The sequence below is a fragment of the Salvia splendens genome, chromosome 13, assembly GCF_004379255.2.
Source record: "Salvia splendens isolate huo1 chromosome 13, SspV2, whole genome shotgun sequence".
In the NCBI taxonomy this organism is placed as follows: domain Eukaryota; kingdom Viridiplantae; phylum Streptophyta; class Magnoliopsida; order Lamiales; family Lamiaceae; genus Salvia; species Salvia splendens.
The window spans coordinates 4,323,076-4,346,245 of NC_056044.1; the positions used below are offsets into that span (position 1 = coordinate 4,323,076).

Consider the following 23,170-nt stretch of genomic DNA (forward strand, 5'->3'; position numbering starts at 1 on the left):
GAAACTAGAATTCATTCACAATAAGTTGCAGATACAGGACACAAGAAGTTTGAAACCCTTACAAAGAGTAGAAATTTACCAGCTAAAATGTTAGATGAAAATGCAAGAAGCCATTTTTATTACCTTCAATCACGACCAGTGAGAGGGGCTGGGAAGTGGCTCGATTTCATCGAATAAGTCAATAGGAGGGAAATCATCTTCGATGAGGCTATCGATGTCCACCTCAATGTGACTATCCGATGTCCCAGAAGCTTGGAACGAGGGGGCGATGGGGACTTGCGCAGTGCCCAACGCAGAATGCTCAAGCTCATCATCAAGAAAACTCGGAGCTTCGAACCTGCCAGTGAAGTCCTGCCCTTCTAGAAGCAAGGGGTAGTCCAGCTGAAGTAACGGAAACTGAGGGAAGGAGATGTACGGCTGCTGCTGCTCGACCGGAACAGCACTAATCGGGCTCGGGCTCGGGCTCGCCACCTCCCCAAACTATGAATTGGCCCCAAATTCCTCCTCCCTTGATTGGCTCAAATTGGGCGCCTGCGTATGTATAAATGATTGAGATTTTTGTATCATAAAATGTTAGAAGAGAGAAGTGTTTATGACCTCGAGAGATGGAAGGAAATCGAAATTAGGGATTTGGCTGGTTGAAGAAGAAGCAGTGGAGGAGTGTAGAATCCTAGCAAGCCTCTTCTGTCGACTGCTCCAGAAATTCTTGACGTCGTTGTCTGTTCTTCCGGCCAAATACATCGCGATTTTCGCCCATTTGTTCCCGAATTGTGCTTGCAGATCAATCACCGTTCTCTCCTCCTCCGCAGTGAACTTCAGCCCCCTTTACTCACGCAAACAACAAATTAAGAGCATTTACAATTAAGCTAGAAAACAGATGAAGAAAAAAAGAGAAATTGGAGTTGGAGAAACAGAGAGAGTTAAGTCTTCACCCAGCGGAGGCGGCATGACTTTCCGGTGCGGCGGAGGAGGCCTTTGGATCGAATGGAGCTCCAATCCCTGGGGCCGTATTTCTTCACGTGATTGATGAGGACTTGATCTTCTTCAAATTTCCACGGACCTTTCTTCATATCGCGCATTTCATCATCGCGCGACATCATCCTTCTCTTCCCATTCATCGTTCTCTTTGCTTCTTCTCTGCTTAACTGTCTGCAGATTTTGTGTAGAGTGATTCATAATTCGTATAATGTTTGTATCTATCAATTGTGTGTTTGGGAATTTGAGAGAGAGAGAGAGTGGCGGTTGCGACGGTTATTCCCACTATCTCCACTCGATTTTCCCGCGTTCCTCATTTAACATGGGCTTTATCAATGGGTCTTTTTCAAATGAATCATTACTGGGCTTGGCTTATTAAGAGAGTATCACGTGCGTTCCTCTGAAGCACGTGATTTGCAGAAGCTTCCCCTTTTCCAATCTTTCTTCCTCTCAACCCTATACCTTATTTCTGAATTCCTTTCTTGTGATTTCTTGTTCAGAAAATAAACAAATTCAGTAGCCTTAGACACACTAAAATCTCACGATTCTTTTGGAGTAAGATATAATCAAAGCTTAAGAATATTGCAAGCTATGAGGCGAGGTGGGTTTGGAATGAAGAATAAACTGTTGAATGTTTTGAGATCATCATGCAACGGGCTGAAACCTAGGCATCCCAACGCGGTGGCTGATGCTGCTTCCGCCCAATATTCATCATCCGCGACCCAAAAATCATTGGTCAGTGATTTTTCCTAAAAAGTTTGTGTTTTGGGGGTTTAAGCTCAAGTTTTTGCTCAATGCTTGTTCGAGATTTGCGTTTAGAGCTAATTATGTTTATGCATTTGCTAATTATGCAATTGAAGTTGTTAATTATTTGAAAACGTTATTTTTGTCCAAGAGGGATAATTTCTGGATGTTTAGAGTTTGTGATATTGGCCTTGCATTTGAATTAGGGACCTATAGGTTAGTGTTTAAATTAGCTATATTACTCAACTTGGTTCTTCTGTCAAGTAATCGTGAAAATAATTTTCCTCCATGGTTTTCTATTCAAGTCGAAGTTTTTTATCCATTTGCATTTTATTTGAGTGCACATGCAAATTGCAATGACTCTTGAAGCTTAATTCTTGTTTATGCTTACATGATGGTTCCAGAATGGGACTTAAACAGGCCACCAATAGGCAATAACTACCAAACCTTGTTACTGCACAAAATGTTTTGCCTTTTTAATTTATTAGTGCGTAGTCTGGGTGGTATGTTGATGCAGTTTTATTGTTCAAGCTCCAGAAAAACTCTTGGTAGCTAGTAACTACAAATGCTTTACTTGGGCCTAACATAAAACTAATGGTGACATGTTACTAATCTCAAAGTGGATTAAGGTTTAAAATCTTCTTCATTTACTCATAACTCATACATTGGAGAAAAATTTGTCGGATAAGAAAGCTAGAGAAAATTTTACCCCACTAGATAGTATAGTCCTGCATGTTCATGCTTGATCCTTGCTGTATTCAAGTTTTCTGTGTGAATTAGCATCATTTTCTATCCGGAATTGTATAGAAATGCTTCTATCTTACATTTGAGTGCTGATTATTTTTGTCTTTTAACGTTGCAGGCTACTCGTCCTATTAATGGTATGTTGATTCCTTTTGACTTGCTGAAATTATCAAGTTCTGTTTTGAAGCCATTAATGAAAATGTGTTGCGCAAATATGAGTTCTGCTCAATTGCATATTTGAGTAGAATATATAGAACACATTTGGATAATTTTCTCCCTTGCCCATACTTCTGGTGTCCATGTATATGCCATGCACCTCTCTTTTCATCATGGTCATGGGGGTGTGGGGAGGTGGGGGGATGTTGAAGTGGGGTTAGGTGGTAGCAGGAAGGGATGGTCATGTTAACATGTGGATTTTTAAAACATTCTGTTCATAATCACTTCGATCTCGCAGGGAACTCTATTCTATGCAGAAATGAGTGGGCTAGGAAACATGCTCTGGTCCATCGGTCACCATTTCAACTTTCTGGAAGTGCCGGGCAGCAGATTAGCCGATACTGCTATGCGAGATCCTTTGCATCCCAGCCTACGGCGTCACACAAATCAAAAGGATCACAGGTCTGTCCTACAGTTAAAATAAAAGCGCACACACTGATAAGTGACACCCCAAGATATTAGCATTCTTTCCAGATTAAGCTGATCTTATTTTATTTTGCTAGATAGAGTAGACATGCCCGCAACTACATTTTTGCTGATTTTTTAATCTGGATACACAGAATCGAACCTCTTTTACTGTTGGTCTGACTTGTTTGTCTGACGTAAAAAAGTATATTTAGGATTCGAAAGATGATTTATAGCACCGGTAATTTTTTTAGCTAAGCTAGATTCTTGCTTTTCACCCAATTTATCTGTCCCCGTAATGTATTAATCTAGATGGAGATTGATAAGCATATAAGATAGGAAGCCCTAACTTAACACAAAACCATGGTCAATGGTAAAGGGTTGACTCCCTATTATATGCTATTCCACACTTTCATGTGAAACCGATGTGGGGTCGTATCAATCCATCCCTCTTTTAAACCGGATGGCACACGCCGGGTGGCAAACCCAAAGCCACGGGCCCACCATCCCCTTTGCTACTGCCCTTTTCCTTCTGGCCCACATTTTTCGGTGGCACCCCTTTGGTCACACCTATGGGTAGCCCCTTTCCGTAGGACATCCGGATCCACGTTCACCGCACCAAATTGATAAGCATATAAGATAGGAAGCCCTAACTGAACCCAAGACCATGGTCAAAGGTAAAGGCTTGATTCGCTATTATATGTTATTCCACACTTTCGTGTGAAACCGATGTGGGATCGTATCAGAGATTGTGCCATCTAATAAAAGGGCATATTTTTGTAGGTGTTTGTTGCCATGCACATATATTGCCTGTGTCACAGCTCACAAGAAACAGTTTGTGTTGGTAATATAAATGTGTCCTTGAAAAATAGTTCTGAATTTTTCTCAATAAACTAAACAAAAACCATATGCCGAGGCAATTAAATAAGTTCTTTTCAATAGTGCTGTTGATGACCCCATTTTGCTAAACAAAAATTGTGGCTATTTGTGTCATATCCTTGGGCACAACCTTATGTAAACATGTGCATCCAGTGTGATCCCTGCACAAGTCCTTATAAACTTTTTTGTGATTATAATTCAGTGGCCCTTCCCCTGTAATGCCAGATTTGGCTCTTAAATCAACTTCCTCATAAATTTCTTTGTAGGAATTTATGTGTGAAGTTCTTCAATGTTTATTTGCATGAATACTGTATTTATGAACTTTCTTGAGTTCTTAATCACATCTGATTTCCATATTTGCACCTATCTTTGACAGACTCGAAAAGAGCTCTCCAACGTCGAGGACCCTTTTGATTCCCCGACTTATAATATTCCAGAGAAGCCAGTAACGTTCACGGAGGGAGCTTCTTATAGTCTTGTAATTCTTGCCGGCCTTGGCATTGCTGGTGCTGCAGCATATGCAGTTTGCAAAGAACTTATATTTGAACCAAAAGAGTACGTAAATATTTTTACTGCCTGAAAAGGTGTGAATTGTTTTGTTTTCCTCTTGTTTTCTGTGATATTAATTGAAGCTAATGTTTTTTTTCAGGTACAAAATATTCAACAAGGCTCTTGAAAGGGTTCAAAGTGACAGCCAAGTATGTTTGATCTATTTTCTGTGTCGTGAGTTTGCATTTCTGTAATGTTGAGCTGGAATGGATGAGCTCCATTAATGGACTTCACTTATTGCAGAACTGTAAATGTAAATGCATTCCAGGCTTTATCTAGCATCAAGTTACATTTACTGTTTTCTGCTGCTTATTAAGCTGAAAAGAATAATCGTAGAGAAAAACGGGATTAAAAAGTTACATATTCTATTTTATAACATTGGTTTGAACTAGTGTTGGATGAAGCACTTTCACTATAAATCACAAAAGTTTTGACATGTGATAACTGGATTAATAGATAGTGCTTTAGTGTCTCAAATTAGTGAGATTTGCTCTGTTAGCTTCATTATTATTCAGATTTTATATTCATGAGCTCATTGATTGCAGATTGTTTTTTCTATAAGCATGGGTCTCAACAGCTTGATATTGAAGTTCATTCTTAGGTCTTGGCTAGTCTTATTGATCCCTTTTTGATCTACCAACAGGTTAGGGTAAGAATCGGATCTCCTGTCACTGGCTATGGATCAGAAAGCAGGAACCGTGCTGCTCGTCAACGGGTTCCTCACAAGATATGGACTGATGATGATGGCACTGAACATGTACTGGTATGGTACACTAAAAAGTCACTTCCTTTATGATACTATACTCATTAAAATAGCAGACATCATAGACTAGAAGCACTCAAACGTCTCAAGACTGTTATGATGTGTAATGGCTGGCATTGTAGGTTAATTTTTTCATTCGTGGACCACATGGAGCCGGCAAAGTTATGTCGGAGATGTTCAAAGACAAGGTGGACAAGGAATGGAAGTTCATGTATCTAATTGTTGAACTCACTTCACCTTCCCAAACTCAACTCATGCTCGAGTCTTATATTCCAGCCTAAGAGCATACCGGCTGATCAGTTATGTTCGGTGTCTAGATATTTGGCCTCAATGTGATCCCCGTCAGCTAATATCGATGTTTTAAGTTTGTTTTGAAATGATGGCGCGGGCATGAATAATATATCAGTTGAGCAGTGCTGAAATCATATTTGGCAGCAATTTGATTGTACTTTAGCTAATTTGCTTGCTGATTCTTATCTTTTTCCTACTTCCATTATGTTGAATGTTAAACATTTGTTGCATTGGAACGCTTCAAAATCTGAGTTATCTGTGGAACTATGGTGGTACAATATCCACATGTATGAGAAGAAAATTTTTTGTTTGGATTTGCATTGATAATACATTTACTGAGTATAACTATAACAGTCATTTTCTTGGTACTTCTCTTTTGGTTTCAAATCAGTTGCTTTCAAATAGTTTTTTCTCAACTGGAATTGGTCTAGGAAAAAGGTTTCTCAAATCTCTTGTCTGAGTTAAAGAGAAATAAGTACACTCCCTAATCTTCATCTAGTCTATTTAGTAGTTTTATTATTTAATGTAATGGATTATAATATAAAATTAATAAAGTGACTGATAAATAGAAGAAAAAGTGATTGACGGTATAATTAATAAAGAGGCTAAAATAAAAATAAATAGAACTATTGTTAGTGAAGGGTGGTACTAATAATAATAATTCATTTAAATACCACGATTTCTCGATATCAATATTGACATGGCCGTACGGACATGGTGGTGATTGCAGTGGTTTGTGGTGATAGGATAATTATTTATTTTTCTTTTTCTTGGTGTGTGATTTGTTTTGTGTACTTTGATCATACTTTTTGTACTTTCATGTGTAAGATCATACTATATCTTTATCTTTTAATCATATATGTATATTTCGGACAAAATGAGTCAGTTGCTCATTTCAAGATTTTGTGGAGTTCGTTAACAAAGAGTCCTAGAAGTAGATGTGATGAACAACCCTGAAATTGAGTCAACTATTGTATCCATTTTAGACGCGCTTTTATCTTTCTAAAGTCCAAAACAACGTGAATATACCCCACCCCCACATTTATTTTAACTTTTCTTTATACATATATCCAAAAATTTGAGCTTTTTATTTATGTGTTACTTCTTTTATTCTCCACCCAAAAACATTTATTTTACAAAATCTGTATATTACAAATTGCCCCCACAGTTGGATTGAAAAACTTTGATATGGTTCTTATTTCAGAGTGATTTTCGGGTGGACAAAAATTGTAGGAAAAAATGACGTGATAGAATTGTGATATGATTTGGATTGCTCAAACAATCGGAAATCTCTAACTCCGATGACCAGAATTGACAAAATAGGGCGATGTTATACCTAGCGTAGAGCAGGTGAGAGACAGAGTAGAGAATATAGGAAGAGTTGAGATACAGAAATATTCAAGTTTTGATCAAATATATACGAAAAGGTTGGCCTGGCGTGAGATTAGATGAGACCAATTCAATTCAATAGAAAAAGTCAAGCCAACCAATACATAGTTGCCATAGTTTACCCATTTCCTCCCTTGAATACAATATTATACTTGTATTAGACCTTTCTTTCGTCTTCAATTTCCACATTCTCCACACTTTTATATTACCATAATCCAAGCAATGCAGAGCATCAACTCATTCTCCCCAGCAGCAGATAGATATGAAACTCTCTCTTTTTTCCCATCTCACCAAATTCTAATTCCACCCATACATACACACCAAAGGATAGAACAAAAACAAGTGGCAAAGATCCAACTTTGTGTCTACTTCACCAACCCTGCATACATACCACCTTCACCACTCTTTCTTCATCACAGCTTCTAGTTGAAGCATATTTCATAAAAAAAAACTTAATAAAGAAACTTACCATCTTTAGGATCTCTCCTTCACTGTAATTCTTCTTCATTAGGGTATAAAAAGTTATTTAGCAGCTTCATGACAAAGTGTAAACATGGTGTTTTTCAAATCAAATGCTATCAGGCTAGAAATTCTCAATGATAGAGGTATGAAAATATTTGAGATGTATAAAACTGTCAAGATTCATGAGTCAAGAACTGCAACAGAACAAAAAGATATGAATTTTCAACTATATAATGTACACACAGAAAAACCCAAACCAGTGATTATTCATTTAAACAAAAATGAATCAAAACCAATTGAGTTGTCAGAACTGAACAGGGAAATAAAAAAGATCTAGAAATCCATATTTACATCTGCAACTGATGCTAAATAGAATTATCACCCATTCACCCATCTCTCAATTCTTGGAGATCAGCAGATTGAAGAGGGGAAACAAAGGAAAGAAAAAAAGAAAGAAAGAAACTGGCAAAGCTAAACCCTAAATCAGCACTAGCTCTTCCTCTGAATAGTACAAGTAACTGCAGACTATACCTTCAAATACCATTCCCCAGAAAAAAAAAAAAAGTTGGAAGCAAAGCAGCTTAGAACTTCCAGAAACTGCCTCTAGCCCTGTGTGGAACACCCATATCAGATTCAGATTTCAGCATCCAACAAATAACGGCATAGATGTGCAATCAAGGCTGTACCTTCATCGAATTCTCAGAGACCTTGTATGAATCCGCAGTTATCGATACCAGCCACAATCCAGGAAAACAAACCTGCGATCCATGAAATTTTAGGCAAATCAATCACAGTTACAACAGAGATACACATAATTATGTAAATTATCAAATCGAATCAGATCTTAACTTACATCTACTTGTTTCTGTATGTTCTTCGCTCTCTTCTTGGGCCTCCTTGCCGGCTTTGATCCTGTCAGCGCAAAAATATCTTCTTCAATTTCATCCTTCGTTAGAGGGATAAAGACGCTCAGCTTCCTCTTCTCCTTCTTCCCACCATTACCGCTGTCGTTTTCCCCCGATCTATTGTTCAGGCTCCTCAACGGCGACTGCGCTTTACTCCTCTCCGGCATCGCCGGGCCGTTACTCTTCACCGGGCCTCCGCTCTTGTATAGAGGCTTCCGAGGCCTTAAATTCCACGTCTTCGTTTCTTCATCGGTGATATTGTTACTAATCTTCTCCTCATCTTGCGCTTCGCCGCTGCAATCGTGCTCGTCGTTTTTCTCCGCCTCCAGCGGCTCTTCTTGCGGATTTTCGTCCTCCGTTTTGCTGGTTTTGCAAGGAATTTTGATTAAGATTTTCGATCTCTTGATTCCAGCCGCATCGACTTCTTTCGCCTTTGATTTATGCTCCGATTTGTGAGAGGAGTGCTCTGAATTTGTTGAATGATGCCCGTTCCTCGCACCGTCCAACGCCGAATTATTTGAGTGGTGTTTCCGATGCTCAACACAGCCGCCTTTTCCCTTGCCGGAAGCTTCGGGTTGTGGCGGCGATTCATGCCTCGGCAAATGCCCCGCCGGATTAGCGCCGGGAGGCGAGTGTTTCCCCCTCGGCTTAGATGATTCGCCAGGAGAAGGAGACCGTTTCCCCAAGTAATCCCCGTGGACAGGAGACCGACGAGGAGACGAAGCCACCGCCGCCGCGGCTGAGTCGCGGAAAGGGGACTGGTGCCGAGGCGGAGTCGCCGAAACGGAATCTCGCAACGGCGACTGGCGGATGGGAGATGCGGAGGAGATATTCGGTCGGCGCGACGGCGATTTGACGGAGCGGCGGCGCTGGTGTTGGTCGTTGGAGTTTCGGTCCTTGTTCCATTTTAGATGCGGCAGCGTAAAATTGTGCAGCGGCTGAGATTTGGCAGGAGCAGTGGAAGCCATAGCAGCAAGCAACAATCGAATTTGAGCGCCGATTTCAACGAAAAAGTATTGAATTGTTATCAGCAGATGCAAATCGTGTTTATAGATCGGCGGCGACGTCACACCGTTAGGTGAATTCCGACGATGTGGAATCAAATTGAGTGCGTGACACGCCGAGTGCGTGTGGTTGCGTGTGGTGGATGAAGTTTTGGTTGGGGGTAAACGTGAATGAAGATTGAGAGAAGAGAATTGATGAATGTAGAGAGAGAGAAGAGGATGAAGAAGTTGCAGAGAGAAGGTGAAAGGGAAGAAGTGAGGTTAGAAAAATAAAAACTTAATATAAATTCAACTAACTTAAAATTAATTTTATTTTAAATTAATAGAGTAATATATACAACGTGCGTATGTATATGTATATCGTTCAAAGCCTCAAAGAGGGAGTGTCCGCCTTAGCCCCGTCTAGTTTTTGTCCATAGCCCCAATTTTTTTGTCCATAGCCCCAATTTTTTTGTCCATATCCCCAAAATTTTGTTTCCGCTACTATGGTGTACACTTCCAATAGCCCTCAAATTTTATAATCAATTTTCATTTTAAAATGTTTTTAGTTTCAATCAAGTATAATTAAAATCATCGCAATATAAATAATTAGAAAACGAGGTAATTGGGGCCGAATATTCTTTGTATTGCAAAAGGGTAAAATTATACAACGAATATTTAAAATAAAATACAACTAAAAGCTCTGCCACCGTCTACTCGGTGTCGGAGTCGGCTTCCTCGTCTTCTTCTTCTTCTTCTTCTCCTCCTCCTCCTCCTCCCTCGCTGCTGCCGGCCGCGGTTTCCCCAGGAGCATCATCAGCCAACCCTAGCCGACGTTCATACCGAGTGATGAGCTTCTTGTAGATGTTCCTGACATACGGGTCATCGGTGGCTACGTATTTGCTGTATACGTCCTGAAGTTGTTGCATCAACTGCACATCTATGTTATCCCTCAAGACCTCGTGGGGACCTTGCACCATGTGCTGTGGAATTGGGGCGGGCTGGGGGATGTGAGATCCAGACGAAGCCGACGGCTGACGGGAGGCACTTCTAGCCCCTCTGGCGCTGCGGATAGAGGCCTGTTGTCCCGGGGGCCGTCTGATAAGGCTAATTTCATGCATAGGTCTAGGGGATAAATTCGTGAATTTGCTGGGTCTAACACATGTTTTAAGCCAGGTGTATAGAGGAAATTCGCCAGGTCCAGGAAAAGAAGGAGGCAATCACATGCGCGAGGAAACTGGCGAATACGTGAACATTGTGAAAGAAATTGCAAGACGGAGTAAATCTCAGAACTGAATGGTAGAATGGAGATTTGTACGAAGGTTTTAGAAGATTATGTCCGTGTCTATAAAAGGAAGGTTGCATGCATTCTGGAGGGATCTTCTTGGGGGAGACCTCACTAACAGTCTGCAGCTAGTTCACTTTTCTATACACTTGGGTTCTTAGAGGGAAATTCAGGGGGTTTCGCGCTTGGGTTCATTTTCCGCTTTCTCGTATTTTCAAGTTGGGTTGTAACACCGTCCTGTTGAGGGCGAAGAAACAAGTTTCCGTTTATTTTGCTTGTATTTTGTGGATTTCACCGAGCTTCGCTGCTCGAAGCTCGGCACTCTGTTTTATCGACTATTCCGTGTTTTATGCAAGTTTAATTTTCTGTTATGTCGATGTCTGATTTTGTTGTTGTGATTTTATGGAGTTTGAGCTAGCTTACTTGTTTTGGATGCGTTTCGCAATTGTTTACTGAATCTGTGCAGAGTAATGGCTGGATCGGAGTGATCGGAGTTTGTTGGTGAATGAATTGGAGGTTTGAATTTGGTTTGTAGCTTGATTGTGGAAACGTTTAAATTCGGTGTTGATCGGAGTAGATCTGTTAAATCAGAAGTTATGGAGACGAATCGAGTTATGGTTGGTTTTGGATTGCTTGGATCCGGAGTGGATTAAGCGTTCGACGTGAGATCTGAGCAAAGTTGGTTTATTTTGATGCCTAGTCTTCGTGTTTTCATTTCGCTTTGTCTAGTATATGTAGATCTGAGTTATTTCCGGTTTATTGTAAGTTTCCGACGACCAAACTTTTACATTCTGTTCGAATATGGGAATGTACTCTGTTTCCTTCATCTTCGTGTTTAATTCCGTTGAAGAAATGCATGCCGTTGTGAGTTGAATGCTCAGTTAGTTATTTGCAGCTTTTCTGTCGTACTTGCTATTTCTGAGTCATGGTCCCCACTGTTGGTTGGTCTCTGTCTAGCTAAATTAGGTAGTCGTTTACACGGTCTAGGAAGTAAGCTTAATATACCGAAGTCTTGATGATGTTTGATCTCAGCATGTTTACAGCTTTCTAGGTCTAGCGTTTATATTTCCTGCCTAGGTCTAGTAGTAGTTATACCTCAACCCTGTTTGGGTGGCAGCAGCCGCTTAGTCAAGAGTCTCTAAATGCTCTCTTACGTGTCCATCTTCGTGGGATCGACCCCTGCTTCTCTATACTAATTTATAGTATTCGGGTTGAGGGATCTTTGAAGGGGAGTTTTGTGTGTACAACGACAGAGTATTTTGAGTTACATTGAGTTCCTAGACCAAGTGATCTAGTGGATTCATAGGACTTGGTATCTCGACCTCACGATATATTAACACACGCTACTCTAAACTCGCCCCTTCAAATGGCGCCGTTGCCGGGGACTATAGCGTTATCTACTTGATTTTGTTTCTATGACACTGTAAATAGCTTTCGGCTTTCTTTAATTTTTGTTTTTGATCGTTTTCTTTTGTCCAGGCATGACTTCTTATCCAAGGTGTTTTCCAAGGTTGAAGAAATCAAGGATGAAGTGGAGAAGGAAAGCTCTCTGATTACATGTGGCTGAAAGAATGCCTATGGGGCCAGGGAGCTTTCTTGTTCTTTCAATTTTATGATTATTGGTTGCATATATGATCCTTGGATACTTTAGAAGCTCATTTTGTAAATACTTTTAGTCGACATTTAATTCTTGTAAATAGTTTTCTAAGAAAAAATCCAAAAACATTTAAAAATTAAAAAAATTAAAAAAAATTAGAAAATTGAAAAAAGATTTTTAGTTTTTTTTTTAAATCCCCTTTTCTAATTAATTTTGTTTTAAAAAAAATTAAAAAAAATAGGGATAATTCGGAGTTACACGTAATGGAAGAAACTCTCCACTACGCATGCACCTTATTATTGCATAACTGGTCAGTTTGCTAAGTACTCTTCGGGAATCTGCTAGGTCAGGTAGATAGGAATGAATTTGAAATTTTTTGGACTGAACCAGTATACTCCCAAGAATACTTTAGCAAAAGTTGTACATAGTGTGAATATGTTTTTTCTGAAATTTCTTATTAAAATCCAAACAAAGAAAAAATTTAATCCCAAAAATATTTTTGAAATTCTAAGTAAATCAGGGAAAGAAGTTTATAAATGAAAAAAAAAACAAAAAAAAAATCATTTGGATCTTACTCCACTTGACCAGTTTGCTTAAGAATTTCAAGTTTTAGTTCCGTAGGTCAGGAAGAGAGTACAAGGGACCTCCAAGGAATTCCAATGATGAAGCTCTCAATTCAGGAAATAAGGAAGACGACTACCTGACCCAGCAGAATGGCAAGTCAGAAACAGGGGAAACAGAGGATTCCGCCCAGCATGGGGTGGCCAAATCTGCTCTACAAACTCCATAACTGTCGACGTTGATGTACCAGCAAGAGAGCAAGGAATCCCCAAAGAAGATGCAACCCCCATGACCAGCAAGAGGACCAAGAAGGCAAGCACCACCAGCACCCCCAGGAAGGCTGACTACAAAAGGAGCCAGAAGCAAAATTGAACCACCCCAAATGACCAAGTAATTTTTATTTTTCAGTTTTTTTAAGATGTCTGTTATGCATGTTGTGTTTCTGTTATCGTGCATGCTTCGTTGTGTCTGTATATATGTATGTTTTGTGTGCCTTCTCCCACTTAGCCCAATTCTTGGTCTAAGTGTGAGAAGTTTTTGTTAATATAGCATGTGTTTGTTATTTGTGTTTTCTGTGTATATCTTCTCCCACTTAGCCCATTGCTTGGCCTAAGTGTGAGAAGATTGTTGTGTATATACGTTCTGTTAGTTGATGTTTGTGTCTTCTCCCACTTAGCCCAATTCTTGGTCTAAGTGTGAGAAGTTTGTGTTTTCTTTGTGTCTGTGATCTCTGTTTTGTTGTCGCCACTAACTGCCATGTTTTCCACCTCATTGGGATTGCTTGGGGAGAAGCATGAATGAAGTGGGAGGGGGAGAGCAGTTAGTGCAGTTAGTATCAAGCATGTAAATAATCTGTTAGGTCTAAGAGTCTGTAGTTTTTTTTTAGGTTCTGTGTTTGTGTATGCATAACTGGTATAATAAATAGCAAAAGCCCCTTAGGGGGAGGAATTGAAGAGAGAATACATGCCAATTTGTGAATCATTTTCTCTTAATAAATCAAAGTCAGTTGGATGAAGTAAGAACGATAGAAAAGCCTTAATTTAAACTAACTGTGAAGCCTCACTATATAAGTGAGTTATGAGCCTAAACACTTTGAGCTAACATATACAAAAGGGGGGCCGCCACTGAATGCTTAGGGAAAATAGTCTGAAGGAGAAAAAATAGGGTTTCTGGAGGTATAAGCTGGACGAAGTCCAGAAAAGGAGGTATAAGCTGGACGAAGTCCAGGAAAATGAGGTATAAGCTGGACGAAGTCCAGAGGAAAAATAAAATAAAATTCGGAGGTATAAGCTGGACGAAGTCCAGGGGATATGAAAAAAATATATAAAAAATGGAGGGGAAGAGAAGGAAAAGAAATCCAAGGGCAGGAAACAATAGTAACCTGACCCAGGAATAAAGAAAATGAGACTAAGGTAGAAGAAACTCTCATAACCCGAAGCATCAGTGGTATGGCAAAATAAAGATTGAATGATCCTAACATCCCTGGTGAGGAATGAGTGATCGAGCGAATTCAACAGATGGTAAGAATTAGAGTTATCTTGACGAACTGACAACTTGACTAGATAAAAGAAGGGAGGGGGAAGAATCTGAGGCTGTAAATACTTAGATTGACCTTAAACTTGTGGGGATGACTGCTAGGAAAAATACCATTATGCGTTAATGTGTTTTTCGTTGTCTTGTCGTTTTCTGTATGTGTGTTCGTGTTGCGTCTAGGTCTAGGAGTTTTTTGTTTCCCGTTTTAGAGTCGGTCAGTTGATAATCATGCATTGAAACTTGCCTTATTTCTTTTTCTTGTCTTTCATGCTTGAGGACAAGCATGGTTTAAGTGTGAGCAGTTTGATAAGGCTCGTTTCATGCATTGGTTTTTGGTGATATTACATGTTTTTTTAGGGGAGATAATGCGCAAATTTGAGATTAAGTGTGCAGATATTTGCTAGGTCAAGTAGATGCTGTAAATTGACCGAGCAGATGCAAAATGAGCAGAAAATGAGTAAAAAGTGTAAAAAAATAGCTAGGTCAAGGAGAATTATCAGGAGAGCAGGTGTGTGAAAAATCTGTCGGACCCAGGAACGCACACAAATTACCCGGGGTGGGGAAAATGGAGCAGATTTAAAAGATCATATTTTAAGGGTACAAACGTCAAATCATGAAGAGCATACCCTATGGATTCAAGCTTGAAGCCTCCCTATATAAAGGGACCAACATGAATGAAGAAAGCAACGCTTAACGCTATGGTAGTTAGGTAGGAAGTTCTCGGTAGCGCTTAACACTACGAGAATGGTAGCGTTAAGCGCTACCGAGAACTTCCTACCTAACTACCATAGCGTTAAGCACTGCTTTCTTCATTCATGTTGGTCCCTTTATATAGGGAGGCTTCAAGCTCGAATCCCTAGGGTATGCTCTTCATGATTTGACGTTTGTACCCTTAAAATATGATCTTTTAAATCTGCTCCATTTTCCCCGCCCCGGGTAATTTGTGTGCGTTCCTGGGTTAGGCAGATTTTTCACACACCTGCTCTCCTGATAATTCTCCTTGACCTAGCGGATTTTTGACACTTTTTACTCCTTTTCTACTCATTTTGCATCTGCTCGGTCAATTTGCAGCATCTACTTGACCTAGCAAATATCTGCACACTTAATCTCAAATTTGCGCATTATCTCCCCAAAAAAGCATGTAATATCACCAAAAACCAATGCATGAAATGAGCCTTATCACCGTCCTCGCCTAGTGTGTGTAGCGACTGGCTCTTCGACTTGCTCGTCGGGCTGCTCGAACGAGTGCGAGCCGCTTCTGCTGCTGTAGTACCCGGCAAGGTTGTGACTTGTACGCTTCAGACCAGGAGCTTTATTGACCTCTTGCGCGCAGATGGCCTTGAATTTCGGACAATCCGCGAGGATTTGATACTCCTCCCACATTGTGAACTTCGGCCAGCCATCCGTGTGGTATTGGCCCATCGACAGGGCCATCACGTCTGTCCAGCTTCAGCCACTCTCAGCGTGGAGAAGGTTGTTCTGGTATATGCACGCGAACCGCTTGGTAGCCAGCAGAATCCTACCCCACCTTTTGCGGATCTATTCTGGGTCGCGCTTATAGGCGCCGGCGGGTTTGAACTCGTCGTACGCCATCATGACGCGCCTCCAAAAGCTCCCCTCAGTCTGATCGGTGCCCACTATGGGGTCCGATGAGATGGCATCCCACGCCCTCGCCACGACAATTTACTCTGCTTTGGTGTAGAGCTTGCCCCGTTTGGAGCCAGAGCCACCGCTACCGCTACCGCCGACGCCACTGCCCTCGCCACCGCCATTGCCGACGCCGCAGCCCGAGCCGCCACCACCGCTGCCCGAGCCACGGCTGCCGCCCATACCGCTGACGCCGCCGCCGCCGCCAGAGCCTCGGGTCGGAACAGGCGTTGCCACCCGTGCTGCAGGCGTATCCGGGACGCCAGAACTGAGCAGACCCATCATAGTATCCAGTGCGTCTTGATCTGCTTCGGTGAAAGGCGATCTGCTGGATTGGAAAGGAGACTTCGGACGCGGCTGGTTAAGCGCGTCGAGGTTGGGTCTGTAATCTCCAAATGCGGAGCGACTCAGATTCCGCTGAAAAGGTGGGGGCGTTGGAGAAGACCTCCACGACTGAGATGGAGGAAGGTTTGGACTCGATGCCCCACGGCGGGGGAGATTGACTCCAAATCCACGGCTGGGACGGAGCTCTGCCATATCCCGACGGCTGAGAAGGATAGCCGCCATATCCCGATGGGTGTGAAGGATTGCCGCCGTTGCCCGATTCCTGCGAGTCGGATGATTCGTCATCTCCACCGTGCATTTTTTAGAGTGAAAGTGTAGATAGCGAATGGAGGGATTGTGTGAAAATGGTGAAAAAATAGGTGGTGGAGAGTGGTATTTATAGAGGTAATTAAAAAAAATAAAAATCCGACCGAGGACCGCCGGTGCGCCGATCGCCGGCCACTATGGCCGGCTCACCTATAGGCGCGGCGAAAGGATGCCCGGCGCATCCTCGCCCTCGTTTCGCCTATCCGTCGTCCGCCGCCTACCGCCCCCATTTCTTCGTCCGCCCCGGGGGCAGACATCTCCTTCACTATAAACCGCCCCGGGACCGCCTCCGCCGGGGCTATAGGCACGGCGGTCCCACAGTGGATGCTCTCAGAACCTTAATTAGGGTCGGCTCATATCTTTGCCTTTAATTTATTCTGCAATTACTCATAAGTCATAAATGAGATATTTATTTTAATATTTAAAATTTTATATTGATATTATTAATTTTATAATTTATATATATAAAACAAAATTTAATTAATTTAATTATTTAAGTTATATACATGTGAATAAACGAGTTTCATTCTTAATAATCCATAGAACTGAGCAACAATATCTTTTAAAATATTTAATTTTAAATAAACATAAAAATTAATAATAGTAGTAATTAAATTTGATAGATATTCACAAATAATATTCATATTCTAGGAAGTGGACGTCGTGCATAGGCACGAACAGTAAACAATTCCTATTTTTAAAGTGAATGGTGGATTAATTGAATGAAATACACAAGAAAGAGAGAAAGAGCTCGAGAATATGCAAATACTGATTGACGCATATGGTGTATCTTCTATTATGGACAAATCATTTTATAAGAATTCAAATGTTAAGCGTTATCGAAGCTCAACCTACACTACTCATAAATAATTTACTTTTTTTGGACGTTCATTTTATAAGAATACAAATTTAAGTGCTATCAAAGTCAACCTCATACATAATTTTAAAAGTATTCATTATATATTGCATAAATAATAGTTGTTGAAATCAAATTTAAGCAAATAATTAAAAATTTGGACAAATGAAACTTACTCGCAAGCCCACGAGTGGATTCACGCCAATACGTCGAGGGGGCGGGCGTGTGGTTGCACAGCCACCGTACCACCGGAACTCATGACACATCGCGCACATGTTGGTTTTTTGGATTACAAGAGATAAATACTAGCCGGACGTAATACAACCCAGAAGAAGGAATAAAGAAAAGTAAACTAAAATGAAATTACAAAGAAGAATTTTAAACAATAAACCGTAAAATAGTGGAAATAAGTCGAGTCGGGAAGGCCTCTTTCTGCAAGACGAGATACGCTCCGATAGTACTCTCGGATTGGCGTGTCATCCCCAAATATAAAACGACTTACGTCTCTGATGAAGCAGCACCGGAATCACCAGAGCTCCGACGAACTAGATGAAGGTGAGGGCAGAGCTTCGACAGAAGAACAATGCAAGAGAGAGAGAGCTTATGCTTTGTATGCTTGTGAATGGTGTTGAGAATGCAAGAGTATGCATGCCTACTTATATGCCAAGTCCACTCATTTGAATTGTTGGAGTCAACACCCATTATGTGTGTTATGATGGCTTGATTGTAACCGCCGGGGGTTACAAGCCGTTACGGACGTTACAAACGTCAACCATGGAACATGAACCTGGACGGATGTATCTAGACACCTCTCACGTAGTTGTTCATTCCAGAGATGTATCTGGACGACCCGATCAATGTGTATGCATTCTACGAAGCTTTCTCCGTATGCTCATTTGCCACATTGTTTTGTTTACGTGTCCAGAATAGATAAATTAATTAATTAATTAATTTCATATCTCCATATATCGTGACATATTTTAATATATTATTTCTCACTCACCAGGAATCGGTTTAGAGAAAATGAATATACCACAATCATCTACTCGGAGCGTAGATCGATTATAAATTATTTAATTATTCAAAATTAAATAATCTGTCACTTCTACGACCCGGTCCAATTGTGTTGACTGGACTATGATTCCAACAATCCCCCACATGAGTGGAAATAGTCAAATGCATATGTATGCAGACACAAACTCAACCCTCGAGAGATATATAAGCATAAGGATAGGTAGTTGTTAGCTTTGAACCATCCATAGTCAACACCATCGGATACACAAGCGGCCTAGTAGCGCGATGCTTTGAAATATTCCTCCACGACGTGCACCGAGACAATGGTGTTAACACTTAAACACCTCAACCTCATCCGTTCTCACTTTTTGTGTCCTTTGCGGCCTTGGACACCACTTTGGATTCGTAAGTGTAATTTGAAGTGGCCACCCTTCACACTTACATAGGTGATTCCTAGTCGAGTATCTTGCCCTACTCGGTCTTCTTGAGAACTCAATCTCCTCGAGATCCTTAGGGATCATTAAAAGTCATAGACTTAGCCTCACCACTAGACAAGTTTTCAACACTCTATTGCTCTCTAGGGAATAGATGTGGATGAGTGTTTCACACGAACTCTCATAGCTTAGTTTTCCCATTGAACCAAGTTCTTGGGATCTTTAGTCATCATGATTGGGTTACCACTATGACAATTCTTTAGTCTGTGGATTTCAAACCCATTCTCTCTAGCAACTTATTCATTTAATCACGGTTTAACCATTTGGTTAGAGGATCTGCTAGATTATATAATGGCTTCACATAGTCAATTGTAATCACCCTTGTTGTGATCAAATGTCTCACGGTATTATGTCGTCGACGAATATGTCGAGACTTACCGTTATAGAAGCCATTGTTTGCCCTTCCGATAGCAGCTTGGCTATCACAGTGAATCAACACTGGAGGCACTGACTTAGACCAACATGGAATATCTTCAAGGAAGTTCTTAAGCCACTTGACTTTTTCCCCAGCTTTATCCAAAGCTATGAATTCCGATTTCATGGTTGAACGGGCTATACATGTCTGTTTCATGGATTTCCACGACACAGCACCACCCCCAATAGTAAAGACGTATCCACTTGTTGAAAGTGAGTCTTTGTTGTCGGATATCCAATTTGCATCACAATACCCTTCAAGTACCGGAGGTATCTCGAAAAGTGTAGCCCAGGATTTTGAGTATGTTTTAAATATCTCAAAACTCTTACTAGAACTCTCTAATGCTCTTTGCTTTGATTACTCATGTAACGACTCAACTTGTTCACGGCACAAGCAATGTCAGGTCGAGTGCAATTAGTCAAGTACATAATACACCCAATGACCCTTGCATATTCTTCTTGTGCAACGGGTTCACCTTTGTTTTTGCTCAAGTGAACGCCGAGTTCAATTGGAGTCTTAACCGGCGCGCCATCATAGGCCTTGAATTTCTTCAATATTTTCTCAACATAGTGAGATTGTGTTAAGATGATTCCATCAGATGTTCTTAGAAATTTCATTCCAAGAATTACATCGGCTATACCCATGTCTTTCATGTCAAAGTTTCTCTTTAACATGACTTTCGTCTCGTTAATCACTTGAGTGTTACTACCCATGACTAACATGTCATCAACGTAAAGACACACTATAACATATCCGTTAACAGTGTTTTTAATATATACACATTTGTCGCATTCGTTTATTTTAAACTCATTTGATAATAACATCACATTATCAAATTGCAACGAAGCTTGTTTCAATCCATATAGGGACTTTACTAGTTTGCATACTTTTTTCTCTTGTCCAGGTACTACAAACCCTTCGGGTTATTCCATATAGATTTCATCTTCTAATTCACCATTTAGAAAAGCAATCTTAACATCCATTTGATGAATCTCAAGATTGTGCAGTGCAACAATTGCGAGAAGCACTCGGGTAGATGTAATCCTCGTTACAGGTGAATAGGTATCGAAGAAGTCATGTACTTCCTTTTGTTTAAAACTATATACCACCAGTCGGGCTTTATATTTATGCACTGTTCCATCGGCCTTAAATTTCCTTTTAAGTACCTATTTGCACCCTAAAGGTTTAGCACCTTCGGGTAGATCAACCAACACCCAAGTGTGGTTTAACAAAATTGAGTCAATTTCGCTTTGAACAGCTTCTCTCCAATGTAACCCGTCTGGGCTAGCAAAGGCTACTTTTATTGATGTTGGTTCTTCATCCAACATAAAAGCAATGTAGTCAGGACCAAATGTTTTTGGTGTTCTGACTCTACTACCACGTCTTAGTACTGCATCACTTGGATCAGGCCTTGCTCGCTTTCGCGATTGAGGTTCTTCATTCACTAATTTAGAACTAGTGGCTTCATCTTCAATTCTCGTCTCAGAATTGGTTGTGACCTCTTCTTTGTCTTTGCAAGGAAATGTATTTTCTAGAAATACGGCATTCATTGACTCGATTGTTGTTCCTACTGTTATAGTCGATATTTCAGACTTGTGAACAACAAATATATATGCACTACTGTTAAGTGCATATCCAATGAAGATACAATCGACTGTTTTAGGGCCAATTGTAACTTCCTTGGGCGGGGGAACCATTACCTTCGCCAAACACCCACACACTTTGAGGTATTTGTAGGATGGTTTCCTTCATTTCCATAACTCATAAGGAGTTATGTCCTTTCCTTTGAGTGATGCCCTAAACCCCCACATGTTATGGGGTAATCCTGAACTAAGTAGCAGCGCATTCATCATCTCTTTTAGAGTTCGATTTTTACGTTCTGCAACACCATTAGATTGTGGTGAATATGGAGCAGTTGTTTGATGAATTATACCACTTGCGTTGCATAACTCTTCAAACGGGGCTACATATTCGCCTCCTCTATCACTTCGAATCGCTTTGATTTTACAACCAAGTTGATTCTCAACTTCGTTCTTATAATTTTTTTAACGCTTCAATTGCTTCATCTTTACTTCTTAAAAGATAAACATAGCAATATCTTGTGCAATCATCTATAAAAGTGATACAATACTTTTTACCACCTCTAGTTTGCACCAACTTTAAATCATATACATCCGTGTGAATTAGTTCAATGGGTTTTGTTTTCCGTTTAACTGTGTGAAACGGTAACTTAGCCATTTTTGCTTCAAGACAAATTTCATATTTGTCTTGGGTATTCACTTCATTTGCCTTTAGTAAATCTAAATTTACTAATCTTTTAATGGCGTTTTGATTTACATGTCCCAATCTACAATGTCACAAATTTGAACACTCGGTCAAGTAAGAGGAAGTAGATGCTTTATTATTAGCCAATGGCTTAGGGACAAGGCGTGTAACCACACTAAGCTTGAAAAGTCCATCGGTTACATAACCTTTTCCGAGGGACATCCCAAACTTATACACGTATTAGACTCAAATACAAGTATTGATCCAAAACTAGGTTCTTGTGTATGTCCCGGACATGTAGCACTTCCTTCAGAGTGATTGTCACGTCGGACGTCTTCTTGAGGACCATATCTCTAAAGTCGACACATTTGGACGAGGCTTGGTTCCCCATGTTGAGCTTCCTCCCCTCAACAGTCTTGTAAGTATAGAACTTACTTCTATCGACACACACGTGGGCAGTAACACCCGTGTTGATATACCAACCATATTTGTTCTCGACATGGTTGACTTCCTCAGTTACCATAGCGGCTATGTTGCTTTTGACATGTTTGATGAAGTTGGCTCCACCAATCTTCTTGGTTGGTGGCTTCATCTTGGAGTCATCTTTCTCCCAACATCTGGACGGGTGTCAAATGTCTCCCGATATATTTTCAAGGCACGGATGGATGCGAAATGTCTTCCAATATTTTCTAAGGGACAGACGTGTGCCAAATGTCTCCACATGTCTCCCAACAAATGGGTGACGTCCCTTGTTACCAGTGGGACACACCCAAGGACACTGTCCATTGGGCAATGGGAGATGTCCCGGGGGATTTCCTTGCCATTGACCATTCACGAGGTCTCCCCCCCACATTAGAGTCAGTCGTGTTGATCGCAAAGGCATCAACTCTCGTGTTGGACCCGACGGTCCCAACACTCAATCCATTAGAGGATTCTATGGAGCCACTAAATGTGAAACCACAAGTTCTCGTGTTGGCCCCTAAGGCCCCAACACATGTGTTGACTCAGGAGGCCTCAACACTTGATCCATTGGAGGATCTCACGAAACCACTAATAGTGGAACCGTCAGTTTGCGTGTTGGCCCCGAAGGCTACAACACTCGTGTTGATCCCAAAGGCCTCAACACATGATCCATTGAAGGATCTCGCGGAACCACTAACAGTGGAACCGTCACTTTGCGTGTTGGCCCCGAAGGCCCAACAATCGTGTTGAACCCGAAGGCCTCAACACTCAATCCAATAAAGGATCCAATAGAACCACTAAAAGTGGAACCATCGGTGCCACCTAAGGTGGATGCACCAGTCGACCCAAACGGGTTAGTAAGCACTCGTGGTGCTTGGGTAATCAAGGATAATGTCATGGACACGATGGTGTTGGAGTCGAGAAAAGCGGCGATATGATCCATCTCCATGCTAAGATATTAGTTTCGAAAGTTTTAGATTCAGTTTAAAGTACAAACTCCTTCTTCAACGGCAAGTATATCTCGTCTTGCGATTGTTGGTTTTCTGGATTACAAGAGATAAACACTAGTCGGGCGGAATACAACC

At 40.9% G+C, this 23,170-nt stretch overlaps 3 protein-coding genes and 1 pseudogene across 4 annotated transcripts; 1 reads left to right on the plus strand and 3 right to left on the minus strand.

Annotated features, from left to right (window-relative positions):
* Positions 1 to 72: 72 nt before the first annotated feature.
* LOC121762409 lies at positions 73 to 1,276 on the minus strand (annotated as a pseudogene).
* A 126-nt stretch (positions 1,277 to 1,402) lies between these two features.
* Positions 1,403 to 5,882, plus strand: LOC121762407 (probable mitochondrial import inner membrane translocase subunit TIM21). Its single transcript, XM_042158284.1, has 7 exons — positions 1,403 to 1,710; positions 2,582 to 2,600; positions 2,918 to 3,081; positions 4,340 to 4,518; positions 4,613 to 4,661; positions 5,156 to 5,275; positions 5,398 to 5,882. Exons 1-7 carry the CDS (start codon positions 1,567 to 1,569, stop codon positions 5,554 to 5,556), a joined length of 834 nt encoding a protein of 277 aa, XP_042014218.1. The 5' UTR covers positions 1,403 to 1,566; the 3' UTR covers positions 5,557 to 5,882.
* A 1,730-nt stretch (positions 5,883 to 7,612) lies between these two features.
* Positions 7,613 to 9,591, minus strand: LOC121762348. Of its 2 annotated transcripts, XM_042158196.1 has the most exons (3): positions 8,271 to 9,591; positions 8,104 to 8,175; positions 7,613 to 8,026 (listed from the first exon to the last, which is right to left on the minus strand). In XM_042158196.1, the coding sequence occupies exons 1-3, from the start codon at positions 9,288 to 9,290 to the stop codon at positions 8,021 to 8,023; spliced, it is 1,098 nt and encodes a 365-aa protein (XP_042014130.1). In that variant the 5' UTR covers positions 9,291 to 9,591; the 3' UTR covers positions 7,613 to 8,020. The 2 variants fall into 2 exon arrangements, with proteins under 2 accessions (XP_042014130.1, XP_042014129.1); XM_042158195.1 differs by lacking the exon at positions 7,613 to 8,026 and having other exon boundaries at positions 8,033 to 8,175.
* A 3,292-nt stretch (positions 9,592 to 12,883) lies between these two features.
* On the minus strand, positions 12,884 to 16,210 carry LOC121760362 (loricrin-like). Its single transcript, XM_042156042.1, has 2 exons — positions 15,991 to 16,210; positions 12,884 to 13,092 (listed from the first exon to the last, which is right to left on the minus strand). The coding sequence occupies exons 1-2, from the start codon at positions 16,208 to 16,210 to the stop codon at positions 12,884 to 12,886; spliced, it is 429 nt and encodes a 142-aa protein (XP_042011976.1).
* Between the last annotated feature and the right edge of the window lie 6,960 nt (positions 16,211 to 23,170).